The 21140-nt window shown below is 32.8% G+C and overlaps 2 protein-coding genes across 2 annotated transcripts; one reads left to right on the top strand and one right to left on the bottom strand.

Moving 5' to 3' along the window:
- The first annotated feature begins 4636 nt into the window (after positions 1-4636).
- On the top strand, positions 4637-5242 carry LOC107431516 (zinc finger protein 5). Its single transcript, XM_016042455.3, has one exon. The coding sequence runs from the start codon at positions 4637-4639 to the stop codon at positions 5240-5242; it is 606 nt and encodes a 201-aa protein (XP_015897941.3).
- A 3144-nt stretch (positions 5243-8386) lies between these two features.
- Positions 8387-12450, bottom strand: LOC107431530 (phosphatidylinositol 4-kinase gamma 8). Its single transcript, XM_016042470.4, has 4 exons — positions 12289-12450; positions 12003-12049; positions 11823-11889; positions 8387-10580 (listed from the first exon to the last, which is right to left on the bottom strand). The coding sequence occupies exon 4, from the start codon at positions 10494-10496 to the stop codon at positions 8697-8699; it is 1800 nt and encodes a 599-aa protein (XP_015897956.3). The 5' UTR covers positions 10497-10580; positions 11823-11889; positions 12003-12049; positions 12289-12450; the 3' UTR covers positions 8387-8696.
- Between the last annotated feature and the right edge of the window lie 8690 nt (positions 12451-21140).

Raw genomic sequence — 21140 nt, 5'->3', positions numbered from 1 at the left:
TCTTCGAAGAAAAACCAAAGAACCTTTCAAGCCAATACCCAAGAGTTTAAGGTTCATCTCTTTCATCTTCATCTCTTTTGGGTTCATTTCATCCAAAGAAATACTACAAACAATTGAACAACATCACAGTGCAAACTGGAAAATAAATACTACAAAAGAATACAAAACCAGCACCAAAACCCAACCAAATTAAAACTCGATCTTTAAACTGAATCTTTCTCTTCCTCCTCTCTAATAGGAACATCACTATCCCCACCCCACATCACACCCCAACAAAAAAAAAAAAAAAAAAAAAAAAAAAAAAAAAAAGAAAGAAAAAAAGCAGCTAGGTTCTAATAGAACTAATCCCTCCAAATACTATATAAAATTCAAAATAAAAACCAAACTAGATAAACAGTTTCTAACATGGAAATTGTGTTTGGGATTTAAAGATTCGTAATGGAATTTTGTAATCCAACAAATTTGGAAATAAGCTAATTAAACGGTAAATAGTCCTTCGTATAAAATTTTGGGTGAGTAATTTAGCTTCTCACAGCTGGCAAAGAAGAAATCGCAGATAAATTTGGAGTTGAATTCTTATCAGAAGCTGGTCTGATTATATCCCTCATTCCATCTTTCGGAGAAGAAGATGGTTTGCTGAAAGCTCCCAAAAGACTAGGAAATGTCCAACCCCAGCTTCGGCTTGACCTTGCACCAGTTAACCTCCGGCTTTGGCGGCGGTCTTTCGTTGAAGATGAAACGAAGAAGATGATGAAGAAGAAGACGAAGAGGTCACTATATAAACCCATCGAAAATCCCACCGCATTTGACATTCTCTTTCAAGCAATCTCCGGCGCCGACACGGTGAGCTAAAGAAGAGGAAGACGAGACTTTCGGCTCTGCCTTCCCCTTGAGATTCAACCGGGCGAAGAGTACAATCTCCGAATACGATCGAGATCCGGCTGCCACAGCCGACAGATCTAAATCTCGAAACTTTGTGTTCGAACGAAGAAGCTGAAGCGGTGGCTTGGCTATTTGGACTATTCTCAGCGTACGTCTTCAACAATTTATGGGTATTGGCTTGGAAGAGGCCTCTGGTTCTCCTTCAAAGAGTGGTTGAAGGTATTGAGAATGATGGTTTTGTGAGGACACCTTAAAATACCTCAAATGCGATGCATATGCACACGTACATTTAACAAGGAATAATGAAATGAAATTATTTTAGGAGCCGTTTGTAAATCTTAGTTTAAGGACCACCATACATGATAATAATAATCCTGTATATTATATTTATATGTTTCTCAATCCCCTATCATCAAAACCGGCATAAAACACTACTTGCCAAGTGCTGTGCTGGTGATCTTGTAGCCAGCGTCTGGTTTCTGCACATAAATCCTTCCTCTCACTCACTGTTGGTTTTTCTCTCTCTAAAATTGCATACATCGGTTAGAGTTTAGACGTCAAAGGCACATGAACTAAACATCCGTGCACTCTTTCGTATCAGTTTGCTTAAATTGAAATCAAAAGTAAAATTAAGGCACTTCATTGAGACTATTAAAATAGAAGGTACCATTTTGAAATTGGTAACAAAGCAGAGGATTCAACAGTAATGTCATTCCTCTATATATTTAAAGAGTAACTTCCTTATCAAAAGTCTCTGATTTAATTAATATTCTTGTATTTAAAACTAATCATTAAGATTCAGCACATAGGACATATTTTAAACATGTTTATGTCTCCTTTAATATATCGTTGAACACACATACAAATTCAAGCACGCGTTTATTTTTCCGAGAAAGCATGTTAATTTGATTACTAATGAAATATATTATTTTAATGTTGAATACTTAATTGAAATCTAAAGTAATTTATTCATCTTCTTCTTTTTCTTGTCTCTCTTTTCTCTCTTTTTTTTTTTTTTTTTTTTTGGGGGGGGGGGAATCTCTTTCTTTTTCTTTGAATCCGTATATATTAATTAAAATATATAACTAAAAATTGGAAACAAATTAATTGTATAGTATTTGTGGCATATTAGTCAAACATTTACCGAGCAGTAATAATTATTTGGTGGCAGTGCCTTAATTATCTTGGTTTCCTTTTCTTCGGTAATTTAATTTATATTGATAAGAGAAGAACAATATCATTCTATTTTTTTTCTCTTTTTCTTTTTTTTTTTTTGGGTCGAGAAACAATATCTTCCTAATTAACCAATATTTTTTTTTTTGGATAAACTAATTATTGAAAGCAATAAAATAATTAAGTAAATTGGTAGTTGTGTAGAAAAAAATATAAAAAAAGATATACAACTAAATTCATATTAGGTTCATCATGTTTTTAGCTTCAAATCTTTATTTATTAATTATTAATCACATCCACGTTAAAATTTAAAAATACATTTATAGTTCATCGCAAATTTATTTTTTTGGAATAAAATTTTAATATGTAACTAAACTTATATTGATTAAATTATTTATTTATTTTTAAAACTTAACATTTGAAATAGTCGAAAGAATTAATAGAATATAATGCTAAAATTATCAAGTTAACAACAAAATAATATAAATGCCTATATATATATATATATAAAATATATATATATATATATATATATGTAGGAGGAGGTTATGGTACGGTTCGTCCACATATGAACCTGCATCAAAATGGATGCTTTTAAAAAAATATCAACATACACAACAAAATCGATATTTATTTTTTAAAAAGTATTGATTTTGATGCGGATCCACATGCGAACAGAACGTACCGTAACATTTCTTTATATATATATATAAGAATTCTTTGGTTAGAATTCCCTAATTTTATAAGTAAAAAATAATTATGTAGTTAATCCTAAAAGCTACAACATTTCCTCTAAAGTTTTAGAATTGAATTTAAATATTAATTATCATTTTAACCATTGTTAAACCATTTTTAGCATATTTTCTAATCAAAGAATTTTTAATAAAATACTTACCCCGCATAAAAAAAGTTAACTCATAACTGCTTATATGAACATGAAGTGGGATAGCTTTTGTGGTTAAACACCCACATCTATACTCACCATAGGTTCTAATCATGGGTTAAATGGGGTTTCAAATAGATTTGTTTAGGTAATCAGACGAAAAGAAAAAAAAAAGAATACTTACATGGTAAAAATTTAATTGTTAAATAAAATGATAATTAATATTTAAATTCAAATTCTACCAAATATTCATTCTTTTTTTTTTTTTAATTAGAAAATCCTTAAAGAATTGTTAAACAATATATATATATATATATCATCTGGGGGGCCAATTACATTTGGCAGTCTTATTCTGCGTATGGAAGGGTATCTCAGATTTTTGCATCCTACATTATTAACATATATATATGCATGAAACATCAATCTAATATTTTAATAGCCTTCTATATATACATATATATGATTCACGTCAAAGTAAACAAAACCTTTCAGTTGCAGATATTTTGCATACGGTCGAGTTCTTTGCGGTTAGGGTTGCCTTAAATCCGTTTTTAGGAATGTAGTGATTTGAGTAGGTACACACTATTTCTTCATCACCAGTGCAGTGATAAGTATTTGGCTATTTATAGAACTACTGTCTCCTGGTTTATATATCCGTGCTGATGTTGCAACTATTATAAAAATCTATAATTATGTTAATTGTTTAATGACAACCATTGAATTTGCTTTGACTGATCTACTTTTAAAATTTTTCTAAGGATTTTAATTAGTACATAATACTGTCAGGCCTCCAAATTCATGCATCCAAAACTCTTGGGTGGGTTCCTATTTGTACCGATATAGACTAATGGATTTTGAAGGAAGTATATTTATAGCAAGTCAATCGCCTTTAATATGTACTCAGGCTGCAGGAACGTACTAACTCATAATTATATTCATCAACCACCACGGGATCACAATTAACTGGACATCATCATATTCATGACTATTTGACTACTAATTATTTTTGCATGCCCAACACCGATACCATCCTTTCTAATAACCAAATTATTAACCATCAACAAAATCCATATGATTATCATCAAAGTCTGGGGCTTCATTTGTCCCTTTAACTTCTACTTATTTGTCATTATATAAAGAATTCTACCCCCAATTAACACTATTCATATTGAACTCTATGTGTGTGTATATATATATATATGTATGTATATATGTAGCCTTGTGTTAAGATTAATGAGACTCGACAAAAAGCAAACGGAAATGGAATGTAAATATGTCTATTTAACCTCTGAATAACTCAGAGCTAATTTTACTTAATAATCTGGAAACAAATTAATTAATAAGCGGAGGGAATGAAGGGATTTATGGAATTTAGCAACAGAATAGTCAAGTTGCTGCATGGTGTTTTACGTATAATATACGTACTTATAGTAATTAAAAATAAAATGAAGTATCAAGGAAAGGTATCCATTGAATTGGGTCAATTAGCAAGTAAGTGGCTATAAATATTTGATATTTATCTTGGCAAGTCGAGAAAAATAATGAATTTAATATTTGCGGGATATCCTTCCATATGCAGAATATTACTTAGCATCCCTCCCCTCCACTCTTCACTCTCTCTCTCTCTCTCTCTCTATATATATATATATATATATCTAATCTTATATTATACTGATAAGATTGGAGAACCAAGTTGAAATGATTAACCCAACCCAGAGTCAGAAAAGACCTATGGATGAATTATCTGAATCCAATCAGTGGCTGGATCTGAAGCTGTCCAATGGCAATGAAACCAACCTCAACGTCAACCTGGAACTGCAACTCAGTTTAATGACCAATAAAAACAGCAAGATTAAGATGATGAAAAAGATGAAAACGAGAGGGTATAATTGCAAGCATTGCAACAAGAAGTTTCCAAACTCCCAAGCGCTGGGCGGCCATCAAAACGCCCACAAGCGGGAGAGAGCCATCCTCAAGATGGAAAAGGAATGGAACGATCTCAAGGAGGCAGCAGCAGCTTTTGGCTTTGGATACAATAACAATATTAACAACACATCATCCATCTTTTCCGATATACAACATGACTACTTATATCGGTCTGCATATCCATACCCTCATCATCATCCCACCATGATCAGTACCTGTACCAGCATGCATATGGCCGCATTGGTAGCCTCAGCCTCACCAAGGACTATCCCTAGTTATGACATCAATGGACAAGTCTCTTTGCAATATCCTCAACATTCTACTCCTTCTGCATCCACCAACACCAACCATTCTCACCATGTTCACTTAGCACTCTGACTCTCGTGTCGCATCCACATCCTCATTATTTCGTTTTCGCCAACCCACAAATAATGCTCCGGAAGTTTTGTGAATATTTTACTTCACTATTTATTTACTTGTAATTAAACGAACTTCGTCTTCATGTATTTACCAGCTTTTCTGTGCAGTAATTAATGCACGGATCGAATATATAAACCATCCTTTCTTAATATGTATGTCAAATACAAGATCAACATATTAACAATTTAATTTTCTTAATTGAATTTGCTTTTAAAAATTTTTTTAATTGTTATTATTATTAAATGTTTGTTTCCAAAATTTAATATTATTAAAAGAAAAGGGGAGTAGTTTGTTAATGGACCGAGTAAAAATTATTTAAGATCTATTTCAAAAGTATCAAAATTTGTGAAAATTTGAACTGATTTAGAAGAATAAAATTTTCTTATATAGTTTTTAAAAGAAGAAAACTGTAATTTTTTAAGAAAACATCATAATGTGGAAAAACATGATCAAAATAAATCCTCCAAAATTTAAAATTCCATCCAAACTATTTATGTATTTGATTAAAAAATAATTTTATTCCCAAATTTTTAAAATACAAATTAAATAATTATTTGTAAGTTCTAATATATTATAATATAAAACATATACTCTAAGAAAATTAATTTTTAGAAAAGTACTAATTTCCGAAAAACTAATCTTCAATTTCGAGTCTTTTCAAATAGGCCAGCGTCAGTAAAAATGGTCCTTAAATGGCTTTTTATTGAATAAAATTCGAAATTAGAATCCCCTCTGAATCCTTGTTGTCGGAGTGAGAAGGAAATTATAAAAAATGGAAATCAACCAATTAACCTCAGCTGGACAAGTAAGGTAAGGTATACAAATGCATTAAAATCCAAGCAACATAATAGAATTGTAACTAATCCTGATATATATTAGGATCAATCCAAAGCATTCAACATTAGCAGATAACAAAAAGAAGATACAAAATGGACCATCAAAAGAAAAGCATGCAACAAAACCCGACTGTGACTGTGACTGCCTATATGAAAGAGCAAGTAAAAGTAGTCCCTTACTAAGGGTTTAGCCGCCAAAACTAGCAGCACTAGCAGAATTGTTGGTTGATTTCCATTTTTTATAAAGGAATTTACAACCAGGGGATTTAATTTTTAATTTTTTTTAATTTAATTTATTTTAATAGAGTTATTTAATATTAATAATAGAAAGAAGCAGCATTCAAGCACCTGCCACTCTCGAAAGAGAAGAAAGCATCAAGGCATGCGTACTGTACCTGTTGATAAGAAAGGCGCTGTATGTCCCAACAGTCACGGTAACATCGCTGAGCTTGTCAATCCCAAATCCAGCCAATGCTCTTCCTTTTGAGTCCAGCATTCCTCTTCTCCATATTCATTCGCAGCCGGATATATATGCTACATCAATGACACTACCCCAACTTTCAAATTATAGTCCACCACCAGCTTTTCCACACCTTTATGAATCCCTAATACCATAAACGTGTAACTCTCGTTTTCCAAAACTTCGAGTATGGGATGCACTCCGCCGCTTGATCTGGAATATCAAGTGCCTATTGTCACGTTCCGCATAAAAATGGAAGAATCCTTGAGAATTCATGATAATTCAAAAGAAATCTATAGAGGGGTCCGGAAGATTCTAAAAGCTTGTAGGTAAGAGAATTCTAGAAAGTTATAGATGATTTAAGAGAAATCTAGAATGTTCTAGATGACTTAAAAAATCTCTGGAAGATTCTAGAACTCTATAGAACAATCTAAAACTTATATACCTTTCTAGAACATTTTAAGATTATATAATAAGATAGTTTTCTAGAATAGCCCATAGAAATGTATAGGAGAATTATCTAGAATCTTATGTAGGATAGTGCCATGTGTACAATATCTAGAATATTGTATTCTCGTACTACATGCCAAGTCCTCTATATAAAAGAAGTGAACTTTTATTTGTAAATAAAACCAAGAATCTATACATTCACTTGTAAATCTCTCTTCTAAGCAATATATTTTCATTTTTCCAAATTCTCTTCTGTGCTCTAGTCTTCTTTGTTTAGTTTTCACTTTTTGTGAGCAAAAGGCTTATTTAGTTGCAATAAACGGTTGGAATAGCAAGTAAGGTCGCAAGGTTTAAAGGGTAAACAAACAAGTTCGTGACACTATACCCACCCATAGCTGTAAGGTGCATAGCTATAAGGTTTTGATGTTGGGTTTCAGCTTAAAGGGTAAACAAACAAGTCCGTGATACTATGCCCACCCATAGAGGTGCATAGCTGTAAGGTTGTGCTGTTGGGTTTCTACCCATAGAGGTGCATAGCTGTAAGGTTGTGCTGTTGGGTTTCTCTGGGGTTGTCCAACCCCACTATCAGCCGCTGCATTCTACACTGGTGGATACGGGTGATCTCTATGATCCACGACCCCACCATCGATGCCATGTGAGTCCCCATTGTAAGTATCGAGGCCACGTTTGTCACCGGCATAACGATCGAGTGCTTGTTCACGTTGTAATATGCATACGATGCAACCTCGTAATCTTCAAACAGCTCAAAATGGAGAGAGGTGGCTTGGCTTTTTCGGTTGGTCAAATGTGATTGTTAGTTCTGACACACACGGTTTTGTTAACTTTTTTGAATTTTGAATTTTACTTTTTATTTATTGTTTAGGGATGTAAATCTTTTCAGATCTTTTGCCTACTTTAATTAATTTTCTAATATTTCCTTAAGTAAAAGATAATTTTAAGCCTTTTATTTACCCCAAAAAAAAAGCCAGCATTAATCTCTGACATATAATATTTTTTAACGGTATATATTTCTTTTCCTTCTCTTTTAATAGAAATTCAAGATGTGTAACTAATTAAATTTAAAACTAACTGAATTTATTTTAAAGGAGTGATCAGAAAATAAAATTGTTATGTAACATTATACATCTAACAAATTCAAAGGCTACTAATTGTTCAAATTAATTAAAACAAAAGTGTTCTGGCTGTTTAAAAAACATAGTATTTATATGAGCGACTATATTTCTCAACCCTCACATATACAATACCACCATTGTCATATAACACTATGTGACAGACAAGCTTCAGACCGAAATAATTCAATTTATGAACGAGGTTTTTATGTACCTCAAAACTTCCCCAATCTCTAACAAATATAAAAAATTAGAGGCAACAGAACCCTGTTATGTATGTGGATCTATATGTAGACAGCTGGGAAAAATCTCTACAACGCTTTAAATATATATATATATATATATATATTAGAATACGTAAACGGAATCAAGCAAATGGTTTTCTTTTAGCAAGAGATCATCGTAATTAAAGATTATTTACTTATTTATAATCTTAATCGGGGTTCGTATTTATAATCTCTATCTAATAAGCTTTCTATAGTTTCTGTGAAAGGTAGGTTAAAGAATGTCAAAGAAAAGGGTGCTTAATTTTCTGATCAGAACTTGCATGAAGTTCCCAACCTATGCTTCTGGCTTAAGCATTTTATGCTTTCAAAAACCTCTGGCAAAAACTTCTCAAAACTCTTTAAGAACAATTCCCAATCACCTTGGCTCATGTCTGCAAAAGTGATGACCCCAGCTTCTTCTTCATAACTATGATTATGTTGCACTTGAAAACTCATACTCCTGGTAAAAGCCCCACCCCCACCACAACCGCCATCCATCTTATTACAATCCTTATCACCATCATCATCTCCCTGGTCATTTTCCTCACACAATGGAGACCTTACTTGTGTATCGGGCAACAATCTTGTACTGCCTGCTCCTGCACTACATGCAAACCTTGACGTTTTGGGTGGCTTAGCCATCCCAGGAAGGCTCTGTAATAGCTGTGGAAGATCCAAACCCTCATTACAAGCTTCTTGATCACTTCCACTGTCGAATTGAAAGACCTCATTTTGTTCTTCAGTAGATTTTTTACTTTCATTACCACCATCATCATTACATCCACCATCATTATCCTCTTGAAAAATACTAATACTATTACCATTACCATTACTAGGCAAGGAAGCCTTAGCTTGGGCACATACATTCTCTAATGCACTCAAATTTTCTTCTCCGCCACAAAACTCCCGAGACATCATTTCACCAATTTCAGCAAGACAAAGCCCAGCAGCAGCAGCTTGCTTTAGGAAAATAGTGCAGAGCACAAGCATGCGGATGCTGGCCTCCCTTAAAGAAGGAAGCTCTGTTCTTAGCAGCTCTGCATCTTTAAAAGGATCGAGGTTGGATATGTAGTCAACTTCAGACTCAGAAAATGGAACCGAGGCTTGAGGCCAATGCAGCCATTCAAAATATGGGTCGTCAAGCCACTCAGGTAGGCAAAGCCCATGGTCAATTGGCACGAGCTCAGCCACTCCAACGGTATAATTGCTGTTGAGATCATGATGATGATGATCATCATCATCACGTTGTTGTTTCTTCACAAGCATATTTCCTGCATGCCGATCAAGATTTAGAAGTCTCACATCGAAAATCCCGATTCGATGAACAGAAGCAACGGAGAAGCCAGAAGGACCAAGTTCTCCTGCATCATAGTCATGATCTACGAAATGCTGGAGAGAAGCAATCTTATAGGGATAGTGTGTGGTAGTAGATGACGAAACCGAGGCTTCATTATTGTTGAGGTGGAATCCAACATTAGAGATTTTGACTAAAGCTGTGGGGGGAACACCAGCAAAACCACCGTGGTCAAGGAGGTAAGCAGCCAATTCTCGAGAGCCCGTCTCGCCTATCCGAACTGAGCGTTTTATACCGGGTTGCCCCAGCATCCTACCCCCGAAACCTTTTGGATTGTTCAAGGCTAAAGGTTCTTCATCTACGGGCTTTGCCACCGCAATAATATTATCACCATTTATGCTACGTAAAAAATAGGCACCACCTAGCCCACTTGCCACCGGCATTGGGTCCACACCAGAAGCAATGGCAATGGCAACTTCAACCACAAGAGCACGTACTCCGGGGGCCTTGTAGCCACCAACAATCTCAATCTTTGGATTGACCTCAAACTCTTCTTCTTCTTCTTCATTCACTGCACTACTACTGGTCAGGGATATGCATGGAGTTGAGAAGCTTCGGTGAAAACTATTAGCAACTTCAAATGCTTGTTTCAAAGAGCTGACAAATTTAGTTTGGTCGAGGTGAGTATAGGATTGGAGTCTGCATCTCTGGGTTCGGCAGAACGGCTTGAACCCATTATGTTGGTCAACTGCTACAGCCATTTTATAAATTCTCATGCAGGTGAGAATCGTAGCAGTACATGCCAAAGGCAAAATTAATATTCGCAGTGGGTCGCCTCAAAATTTATCTTCCCAGGGAGACTGTGGGCACAATTCATGAAATATTTTATTAGCAATCAACTTCAACTTGAAGAAAGACCTTGATAATATGACGTACAGTCCAAAAATATAGAATTGGTAGCTTAGCTAGGCTACTTCTTACTTGGACCTGCTCATCACATATATATATATATATATAGAGAGAGAGAGAGAGAGAGAGAGAGAGAGAAAGAGACAAACTGGCTGAAAATATTTTTAGATGCCATTTGAAGTAACTTGCTGTTATCTAGCCATTAGGATGCACATTTTCAAGTTCATTAATTAACAAAGCAGCAGCCATCTTCCTCTTACGAGGAAGCAAAAGAACCCAACAATACCGCTTGCTTATAAAAGGTTTTGCAAATAAATTAATGAATTTCATTAATCATCAGAAACAAGACAAGTGCTTGTGTAAAGAAAAACTACTAACAGATTTCAAAATTCATTATTTAAATGATGGAATAAGTGTTACAGGCTTACATCTGGTTTAGGACGCTTTTCCCCTCTCCATTTCAATAAAATCCCGTTGTCATCTCAACAGAGGGTTTTGACATTTACTTCATATATAGATATATATATATATATATCCACGTTTTGCATGCATAGGAATTTTTAGAGTTTATAATGGGACTTGAAATGGCAAATTGGCAATTGTACGTTTCTGCATTTCTGTATACAGACCAATATCTAAAATGGTTTAAAACCAGGCTTGGACTTGGACTGAATAGAACAGTTGCTTCACATGACAACATGCGAAGACTGGGAATTACAATCTTGGCAAAGAGCAATGAAATTTTTATACAGCATAATAAACCACCGATACCATGAACTTCAACCTTGCATATATATGTTTGGAAAATGACTCTGGCACTCTGCCTTCTATCTAGGATATATAGTGTAACTTGTATCCAAAAGTTTAAACTAACTAGCTAGACAAGAATTTTCCTATGATGGGGTCCTAAGCTAGGCATCTAATACAGATAATATAAAAAATATATATATATATATATATATATATATGTATATGTGCATAGGCACCAATATATGTTGAGCAGCATCACCAGCCAATCCATAGCTGGACAACAAATACATATATTAAAGCTTAAATAGGGCCCAATCCAGTAAGAATAAAATAAGATATCAAATTAATTACTTGAATGTAATAATTAAGCAGTCGGCTTTTATAAGGTTAATTAAATAATAAGACGATTCAAAAGAAATTGACAAGTAAAGATTTTGTCTCACCCGATTATGGCATAGAGGTGGCGCAAGTCATATGCTGGACTAATCTGATCATTAATTTGTGATCGACCTGCACCATTATTAATATATTGATAGGAAGAGAAAATAAAATGAAAACGAATTGGAAAAAGAATCAATCAAAAAAATTTAAAAAAAGATCAAACAATTAAGAAGATAATATACTAATTAATTAATCCCTCGCTCCTCCGTACACAAATCGTCGCGATTTTCTGAAACATTGAAAAAGAAAAAAAAAAATGTATTATTGAACAGAATGTATCAATTGATCATGAAAAGCAACAAAACCACAGAATGTGTCCCAAATTTGAATTGGCAAATGAAAGAAGCAATTAAGAAGACATTTTTGAGCATCAATCAAGAAACACATATCTAATTAAAATTGAAAATTAAATTTATTTTTTTTTTTTTAAAAAAAAAGGAAAAGAGAAGGGAAAGCAGAGAGACCCACCCTGAACACTGGTTAAGGCATTCAGGGAGACGAACAGCAAGGGAAGCGCGAGAGAGACCACTCAATTAATAATATTGATATAATTCCAGCCCAGTTTTAATATTTAAATAAAATAATAACAATAATTAAATATTAATATACCACCCCCGACCACCCAACAACCACCACCTTCTCCTCCTCCCTATTCCCCGGACCCGGAGAGACAAAGACAAAACCCCTCCCCCCCTTTTCCCCTCTCTCTCTCTCTCTCTTTCTCTCTCTCTCTCTGTGGGAAAAGAGTGGCAGTTAGTTAGTTGTCCCCTTGGATTGGACCCACTCCTCCAACTCCCGATTTTCACTTTTTTCCCGTTGCCAATTTTTACTATTTTCGCACATGTTAGAAACTCCAATTGGTAGCCGCTATTAGCCAACCGGAAAATATCCTTGAAATGTGTTAATGAAATCTATCCACCTTGATTGAATTTTTTTTGTTTTACCCTTTCATTTTCATATATTCTCAAATTATCCTTTTTAAATATCAAAAAGGAAAAATTAAGCCCTAAACAGAGCATGACAAAGAAGAAGAGGAAGAGAAAGTGAGAAAGAATGGCAAAACAGCTTGGGATGACCAAAGAGTTCTTCAGGAGGAGGGACGGAAGTCAATAATCATGGTTTAGATGGTTTCTTCCTTGTCAAATCTAAGATGAAAGTGCAGGAATTAAAGCGTGGAACTTAAAGCCTATCTAAGAATTTATAGGTGATGTATGCTTTGTCACTGGACAAGTCAAATTTGGCTGTTTCAAAATATCAAGCTGAGTGCATGGATGCTAAAGGATTAGTAGAACCAAACCATCAAACTCAAGAGGTAACTTGCTGTGAAATATGTTTATATAACTTATATTCTTAATTTTATTTTATTTTTCTAAAAATAATTAATTTCATATCAAGATTCAACATTTTGGAACTTCTAAATTACTCCTTCATTCATAGTTTGTCACAATTAGACAAAAGATAATGACAGTATCTGGTTTTTGCTTGAATTATTCACTTCCTTATTTGGTAGGCCGATAATTTCCAAGATAAATACTTTATAAAGGAATATGACTTTGTAAACTGTAATGTCTTTTTTTTTTCTTTTTTTTTTTTTTTTTGGAAGCTATTTGGGACATGTTGAGAGAAGTATTTTTTAATTCAAACTTGTCCCAAAAAAAAAAAATCCCAAGTTTTGTTATCCTAGATTTTTAAAAAAAAAATTTCCTTCTTATATTTTCCATGCACCAAATACTAAAGAATTTTCAAAATCAATTTCTGGAAAATGATTCCTCATTGAAATAATGTAATAAACATTTTAGTGTGTTATTCATACTAGTAAAACATTTTCCTTAAGATTTCTTATTGGACTACTAAAAAAAAAAAAATTCTAATGGAGTGAATTATTTATCATTCATGTGTTGTAAATTAAAGTGCTTAGAGTTTGAATGTTTATCTCTAGGCAATATATTTTCTATTTGAATTTCTTATGGATTATTTGAATAGACTGGCTTCAACTATTTGAAGGTTTCTAAATTGGAAATGGAAAGTTAAAAGGACATTTCTTTTTCCTTGACCCATAATTTCTATGGCTCTAAACGTTTCTTGACAAGATCATGGAAGACAGCTAAATGTTAATGTGGACCATGTTGTGATTATATACCTCAAATTAATAATAAATAAAAAGTTATAATGCTGATAATGATTTATATTAAGTTTTACACAGCTTTCTAGACAAAATGCTTGCTAGTTTGTTTTCATAATTTATAATGATAAAAACTAGGGCCTGAGGTTTTGTTTATTTGCCATAAATGTTTGGCATGTTCATCTTATAGTTCATACAACAAAGAAAAGTATGAAAACATTACCATCAATGGGTCCTAATATGTTGCTGGATGTTACCTTGCCGAAAGATGCCCAGCTTCAAATATTATGCAAACTTAATGAACCTAAAATATCCTAGCCTTTAGAGGATTTAGTCTCTCAAACAATAATTTAAAGTTAAATACAAATTCTCTATTATTGTAATAAAAGCATTAAAACAATCTTTGGTTGTTTTCTTCTATACATGGAAATTAAATTTACAACCAATGGAGTACCCAAAAAAATAAAAAATGATAATGAATGTAAATGACCATAATTTTCTTGCTCCCTATCTATTTGAGAAGATTTTAACAAGAAAAACTTGCATGTGTTTGAAGTCATGAACTGTCTCTGATAATTACTGAAAACTAAACAGACAATTTATGTTGGTGTTGCTTGTCTTGGGACAATTTTGTTTGGTTACCATCTCCAATACGACTTACTCTAGCAATAAGATAGCATGCTCTGTTTTGCTTTGAGCTTTTTTAATTTAATTTCAATATTAAAGTAAGAGGTAGTACTGCATAATATTTATTACAGGATACATGATACAATTACAAATCTCAAGTCCTTGTTACTTTTTTCTTCAGATGCAACCTTCCAAGCCTTTTAATATATACTTATTCCGTGCATGAGGTTTACCATAGTGTTCTTGTTTATTTGCTGTAGGGTTGTCAACGTCTCTCTTGAGTACCCTTTCAAGGATCTTGGGATTGCTGAAAACATTATATTACAAGGCTTGAGCAATAATTCTTACCTTTGTTTTTTGTATTTGGTTTTTTCCTTTTCTAGCTGTTTTGTTTTTTTAATCACAATTTTCCTTTTGTTATTAGAAGTTAGAACAGCTTATATATCATATTAGATGAAGTAAAGTGCAAGAAACATTTATCATTTTACATTTCTAGTTGAAATTCAAGATATATCTATTCTAATTTTGATATACTTTTCTTCCATTTGATGTTCTTACCTACCAGAAGGATCACAATGATAACTAGTGTACCTGCTAGAAGTGGCAAACTGAACTATGGAGTGAGTGACTTCAAGGAAAAATGCTGTAGAAGATCTTCATGGATCACCAGCATGACTTTTAGCATGTGCATACAGAAAGAAATTTCATGATATTTTAAGGATCTTAGTACTAAAAACAGTTTACATGTACTAAATCTTACTAGCTGGGGGTATGTTATAGCTTAAATCCTAAGCTGGATGTGTATTTAGTTTATCCACTTAATCATGCTATATAACAACTATGCAATGTTCTATACATGTTATTAGTAGTCCTATTGGTGACGGTGTGCTTTTATATTTTGCTTATGCTATCTTAGTAGTCCGTTGGAAAAAATATTAACATAGATGCATTGAAGAAATGTATTAGTACAAAACAATGGTCTCGTATATATTATGAAATAATTGCAATAACAATTATGGATAGGATTGCCTAAAGGTGATATATAAACCTATTCTTTCATCTTGTATTTTAATTGGTAAAAAAGTAAATTTATGCCCCTGTTTTTTATTTCTTTCATGCACAGACTATATGTATATATATATAAATATATCTATTACATGCATCGGTAACAATGGGTTATAATATTTTTTCAAAGGATAACTCATGGGCTTGGTTTATCTTAGGATTGCATTTTTCATCTTGCCATGACATAATAAGTTACTGTGGAGATTGGTGGCTCAAAAAGAAGGTATAATATTAAACCAAAAGTATATTTCAATGAACTTTACGCAACTTTATTATCAATTAAAGACATAAATATTTTAAATATATTTCTATTTCATTCACATTTACATACTTTTTAGTCATGATTCTTTCAAGAAAAAATGTATATAAAAAAGATATATATTAAATCATAATTTTAGTTTTTGGGTTGCTGCAAATACATATTGATGGCAGAATATGATGATCACATATTTGAAAATTTTAAGGTCTATTTCATTTTTCTACATTAAGCCCACTTAAACTATCCCACTGGCAAATTTTGATGATCCAATTGGAAATTTCTCCAATAATCATCAAGAAGATTATATATTTTGGAGTTAGTATTCTTTGCCTTATGGTATTGGATAAGAGTCAGACATTATATTCCATTTGTTGCTCAAATTAATATTCATATGTTTTGTACATTGAAAAACATTTAATATTTTAGTGGTTAGGTTGAGATACTATTTTTGTACATTTGAAATTTGACTCCTAACAAATTCTGCAAAATGCCTGCACCTCAGTTGAAGAATTTTGAAGGTCTTTTATCGACTGCAGTAAACTCTTGTGAGTGGATTATTTAAATTCTGCATAGAGCAGGTAATTCACCAGAAGAATTCTGATAGCAGCTATATTTCTTGGTGATAATATACCTAAAACAAATTTGGAAAAGGAAGGTGTATTTGCTATATGATAATAATAATTCCGATACATAGCTGCATTAGCCATTCCTTACGATAGTTACTTGGTTACATGGATGACTTTCTTTGTTTGTTTTTCCTTTTATAAACAAAGAATCTAACGATAGTTGCTCTCTTTCTTTGTTTGACAGGTTCAACTTAAAGAAGCTCACACATGAAGAAAGGAAGAACCAGTTAATTGAAGGATTGACTAAATTTGAGCAGTGGCATAAATTTTCAAAGGTACATAGCCTAAATTTTTCTCCCTAATTTTGTCTTTATTTTTGATGAAGTATGGAAGACTGTGAATTTTTTATGCTAAGGAATGTGGATTTTGTATGCTGGAAGAATTATATGTTGTGTTTTTTTTTTGTATGCTAGAAGTATGCAGATTGAAGACTGAATTGTGGAGAATAGAAATTGAAGTTTTGGAAGAATTCTATGTTTTGTTTGGTTTTTTAATTGTATATTCTATTTAACTTGAAGTTTTATCTTGTTTATTTGCATTACAAGGTCATATGAATGGCAACATTGACATATTCTCCATCAACTAGCTAAAGCAAAATTCTAAGTGAATTAGCTCATAATGTATATCACGTGTGCAATATCTTTGTCCCCAAAATTCATATTTATGTAGACTCACATATATTTATGTAGACTCACATATATGTTGTTTACTTTTTTTTTTCAAAAAAAAAAAATTTTAAGCATTTTATCCTCCTAATGCAGCTCTTTTATGTTAACTATGATTTGGAGGAAATGGATTTTATTATGTCCATGAGAGAAAATAACTTGATGACCTTTTGCTTTATTTTTTTTATATGACATTCTCTAAATTATTACCATGTAGTTTTGTATGTTATCGGTGTTTGATTTGTTTACCTAAAGAGCTTTTCTTTTATGTTGTCTAACCATATACTATGAACTTTTCTTTGGGAACATGGATACAACCTTTTTTTCTTTGGGGACATATTTACAACATTTCTTTATCATAGTGTTGGGAATGAGGAGTGTACTTGATTAGGCTGGTAAAATTTCTATCTGAAAGTCTTTGCACACTTTTCAATTTATTAGAGTTGATTTTCTCTAGATTGCATCATTCATTTCATAAGCACCCTTATTTGGTAGTCACTGAAGCATATTATTCATTTAAATTTGACAGATAATGCACATGCCGTATAGAGAAACCTGGCTTTCCTTGTGTCCATGCAATTGCAGCATGTAAGCATCAACATATTTCTCCATATATCATTTGCTCGGCACATTACTCAGTTGACTCACTCCGTGACGCATATTCGTAAACCATATATCCACTTGGAGATAAATGTCAGTGACATGCTCTAGATGATGTCATAAACCAGCTTGTACTTCCACCTAAGATTGGAAAATAGTCAGGAAGACCAAGAAAGAAGAGGATTCAATCTCAAGGAGAGGAGCGTCATCAATATAGATGCGAGAGGTGCAAACAGATTGGTCATAGCAGCCGATCATGCTCAGCCACCATACCTCTTGATAGCACTGCCAACCAACAGCACCATTCAACTGAAGGACCATAAATCGCTCTACGCTATATTAAGACAATGGGGGCATGTTATGTAGTATGCATGTGTTATGCAATGTAGTAAGGAATGCAATTAGTAGCTCAACCGCATAACGTGTGTTTTGGCATAATAGACATTGGTTTTATGTGTTGTTTTGTTGGAAAAGTTATCCGTCGTATTGTATTGATAAAATATCAATGATCCTAAACAGAAAAAAACTCCAAAAGTTCGAAAAAGTTCTTAAATTGGCAAAAATATTTGGTTACGGTAGGTTTCATCGGTAATTACCGACACCCCTGTGGTAATCACATTTTTCCAATTTTTTGGCCCCCACAAGTTCCCTAATGTGTGTTAACTGCAAAAACTTGTAAAATATACATTCTTCAATGATCCTAAAGAGAAAAAACCCCAAAAGTTCTGAAAAAGTTCTCAAATTGGCATAAAAATTTGATTACCATAGGACCTTCGATAATTACCGATGAAACCTACGGTAATCAATTTATACGTACTGGAAAAATTACAGTATAAATCATCGATAATTACCGAAACCCCTATTGTAATCACATTCGACAACTTTTTTGGCCCCCACAAGTCTCCTAATGTGTGTTAAATGCAACAACATGCAAAATATACATTCTTCAATGATCCTAAGGAGAAAAAACTCCAAAAGTTCTGAAAAAGTTCTCAAATTGGCACAAAAATTTGATTATCATAGAGCCTTTGGTAATTAATGATGAAACTTACGGTAATCAATTTATATTTTCTGGAAAAATTACCATAGAAATCATCGATAATTACCGAAACCCCTATGGTAATCACATTCGACAACTTTTTGTGCCCCCACAAGTCCCCTAATGTGTGTTAAATGCAATAACATGCAAAATATACATTCTTCAATGATCCTAAGGAGAAAAAACCCCAAAAGTTCTAAAAAGGTTTTCAAATTGGCACAAAAATTTGATTACCTTAGGACCTTCGGTAATTACCGATGAAATTTACGGTAATCAATTTATACTTGCTGGAAAAATTATCAAAGGTTTCATCGGTAATTACCGAAACCCCTTTGGTAATCATATTTGACCAATTTTTTGGCCCCCACAAGTCCCTTAATGTGTGTTAAATGCAAAAACATACAAAATATACATTCTTTAATAATCCTAAGGAGAAAAAACCACAAAATTTTTGAAAAAATTTTCAAATTGGCAAAAAAATTTGGTTTAATATTATACCTCCTTTTTGAGCCACCAATCTCCACAGTAACTTATTATGTCATGGCAAGATGAAAAATGCAATCCTAAGATAAACCAAGCCCATGAGTTATCCTTTGAAAAAATATTATAATCCATTGTTACCAATGCATGTAATATATATATATATTTATATATATATACATATAGTCTGTGCATGAAAGAAATAAAAAACAGGGGCATAAATTTACTTTTTTACCAATTAAAATACAAGATGAAAGAATAGGTTTATATATCACCTTTAGGCAATCCCATCCATAATTGTTATTGCAATTATTTCATAATATATATGAGACCATTGTATTGTACTAATACATTTCTTCAATGCATCTATGTTAATATTTTTTCCAACGGACTACTAAGATAGCATAAGCAAAATATAAAAGCACACCATCACCAATAGGACTACTAATAACATGTATAGAACGTTGCATAGTTGTTATATAGCATGATTAAGTGGATAAACTAAATACACATCCAGCTTAAGATTTAAGCTATAACATACCCCCAGCTAGTAAGATTTAGTACATGTAAACTGTTTTTAGTACTAAGATCCTTAGAATATCATGAAATTTCTTTCTGTATGCACATGCTAAAAGTCATGCTGGTGATCCATGAAGATCTTCTACAGCATTTTTCCTTGAAGTCACTCACTCCATAGTTCAGTTTGCCACTTCCAGCAGGTACACTAGTTATCATTGTGATCCTTCTGGTAGGTAAGAACATCAAATGGAAGAAAAGTATATCAAAATTAGAATAGATATATCTTGAATTTCAGCTAGAAATGTAAAATGATAAATGTTTCTTGCACTTTACTTCATCTAATATGATATATAAGCTGTTCTAACTTCTAATAACAAAAGGAAAATTGTGATTAAAAAAACAAAACAGCTAGAAAAGGAAAAAACCAAATACAAAAAACGAAGGTAAGAATTATTGCTCAAGCCTTGAAATATAATGTTTTCAGCAATCCTAAGATCCTTGAAAGGGTACTCAAGAGAAACGTTGACAACCCTACAGCAAATAAACAAGAACACTATGGTAAACCTCATGCACGGAATAAGTTTATATTAAAAGGCTTGGAAGGTTGCGTCTGAAGAAAAAAGTAACAAGGACTTGAGATTTGTAATTATATCATGTATCCTGTAATAAATATTATGCAGTACTACCTCTTACTTTAATATTGAAATTAAATTAAAAAAGCTCAAAGCAAAACAAAGCATGCTATCTTATTGCTAGAGTAAGTCGTATTCGAGATGGTAACCAAACAAAATTGTCCCAAGACAAGCAACACCAACATAAATTGTCTGTTTAGTTTTCAGTAATTATCAGATGCAGTTCATGACTTCAAACACATGCAAGTTTTTCTTGTTAAAATCTTCTCAAATAGATAGGGAGCAAGAAAATTTATGGTCATTTACATTCATTATCATTTTTTATTTTTTTTGGGTACTCCATTGGTTGTAAATTTAATTTCCATGTATAGAAGAAAACAACCAAAGATTGTTTTAATGCTTTTATTACAATAATAGAGAATTTGTATTTAACTTTAAATTATTGTTTGAGAGACTAAATCCTCTAAAGGCTAGGATATTTTAGGTTCATTAAGTTTGCATAATATTTGAAGCTGGGCATCTTTCGGCATGGTAACATCCAGCAACATATTAGGACCCATTGATGGTAATGTTTTCATACTTTTCTTTGTTGTATGAACTATAAGATGAACATGCCAAACATTTATGGCAAATAAACAAAACCTCAGGCCCTAGTTTTTATCATTATAAATTCTGAAAACAAACTA

Source organism: Ziziphus jujuba, chromosome 11, assembly GCF_031755915.1.
Source record: "Ziziphus jujuba cultivar Dongzao chromosome 11, ASM3175591v1".
NCBI lineage: Eukaryota > Viridiplantae > Streptophyta > Magnoliopsida > Rosales > Rhamnaceae > Ziziphus > Ziziphus jujuba.
This window is presented reverse-complemented; position numbering and strand designations above follow the sequence as displayed.

Excerpts from the sequence above, each read along its gene's own strand:
- LOC107431516 (XM_016042455.3), top strand. The coding sequence starts at position 4,637 with ATGATTAACCCAACCCAGAGTCAGAAAAGACCTATGGATGAATTATCT.
- LOC107431530 (XM_016042470.4), bottom strand. The coding sequence starts at position 10,496 with ATGAGAATTTATAAAATGGCTGTAGCAGTTGACCAACATAATGGGTTC.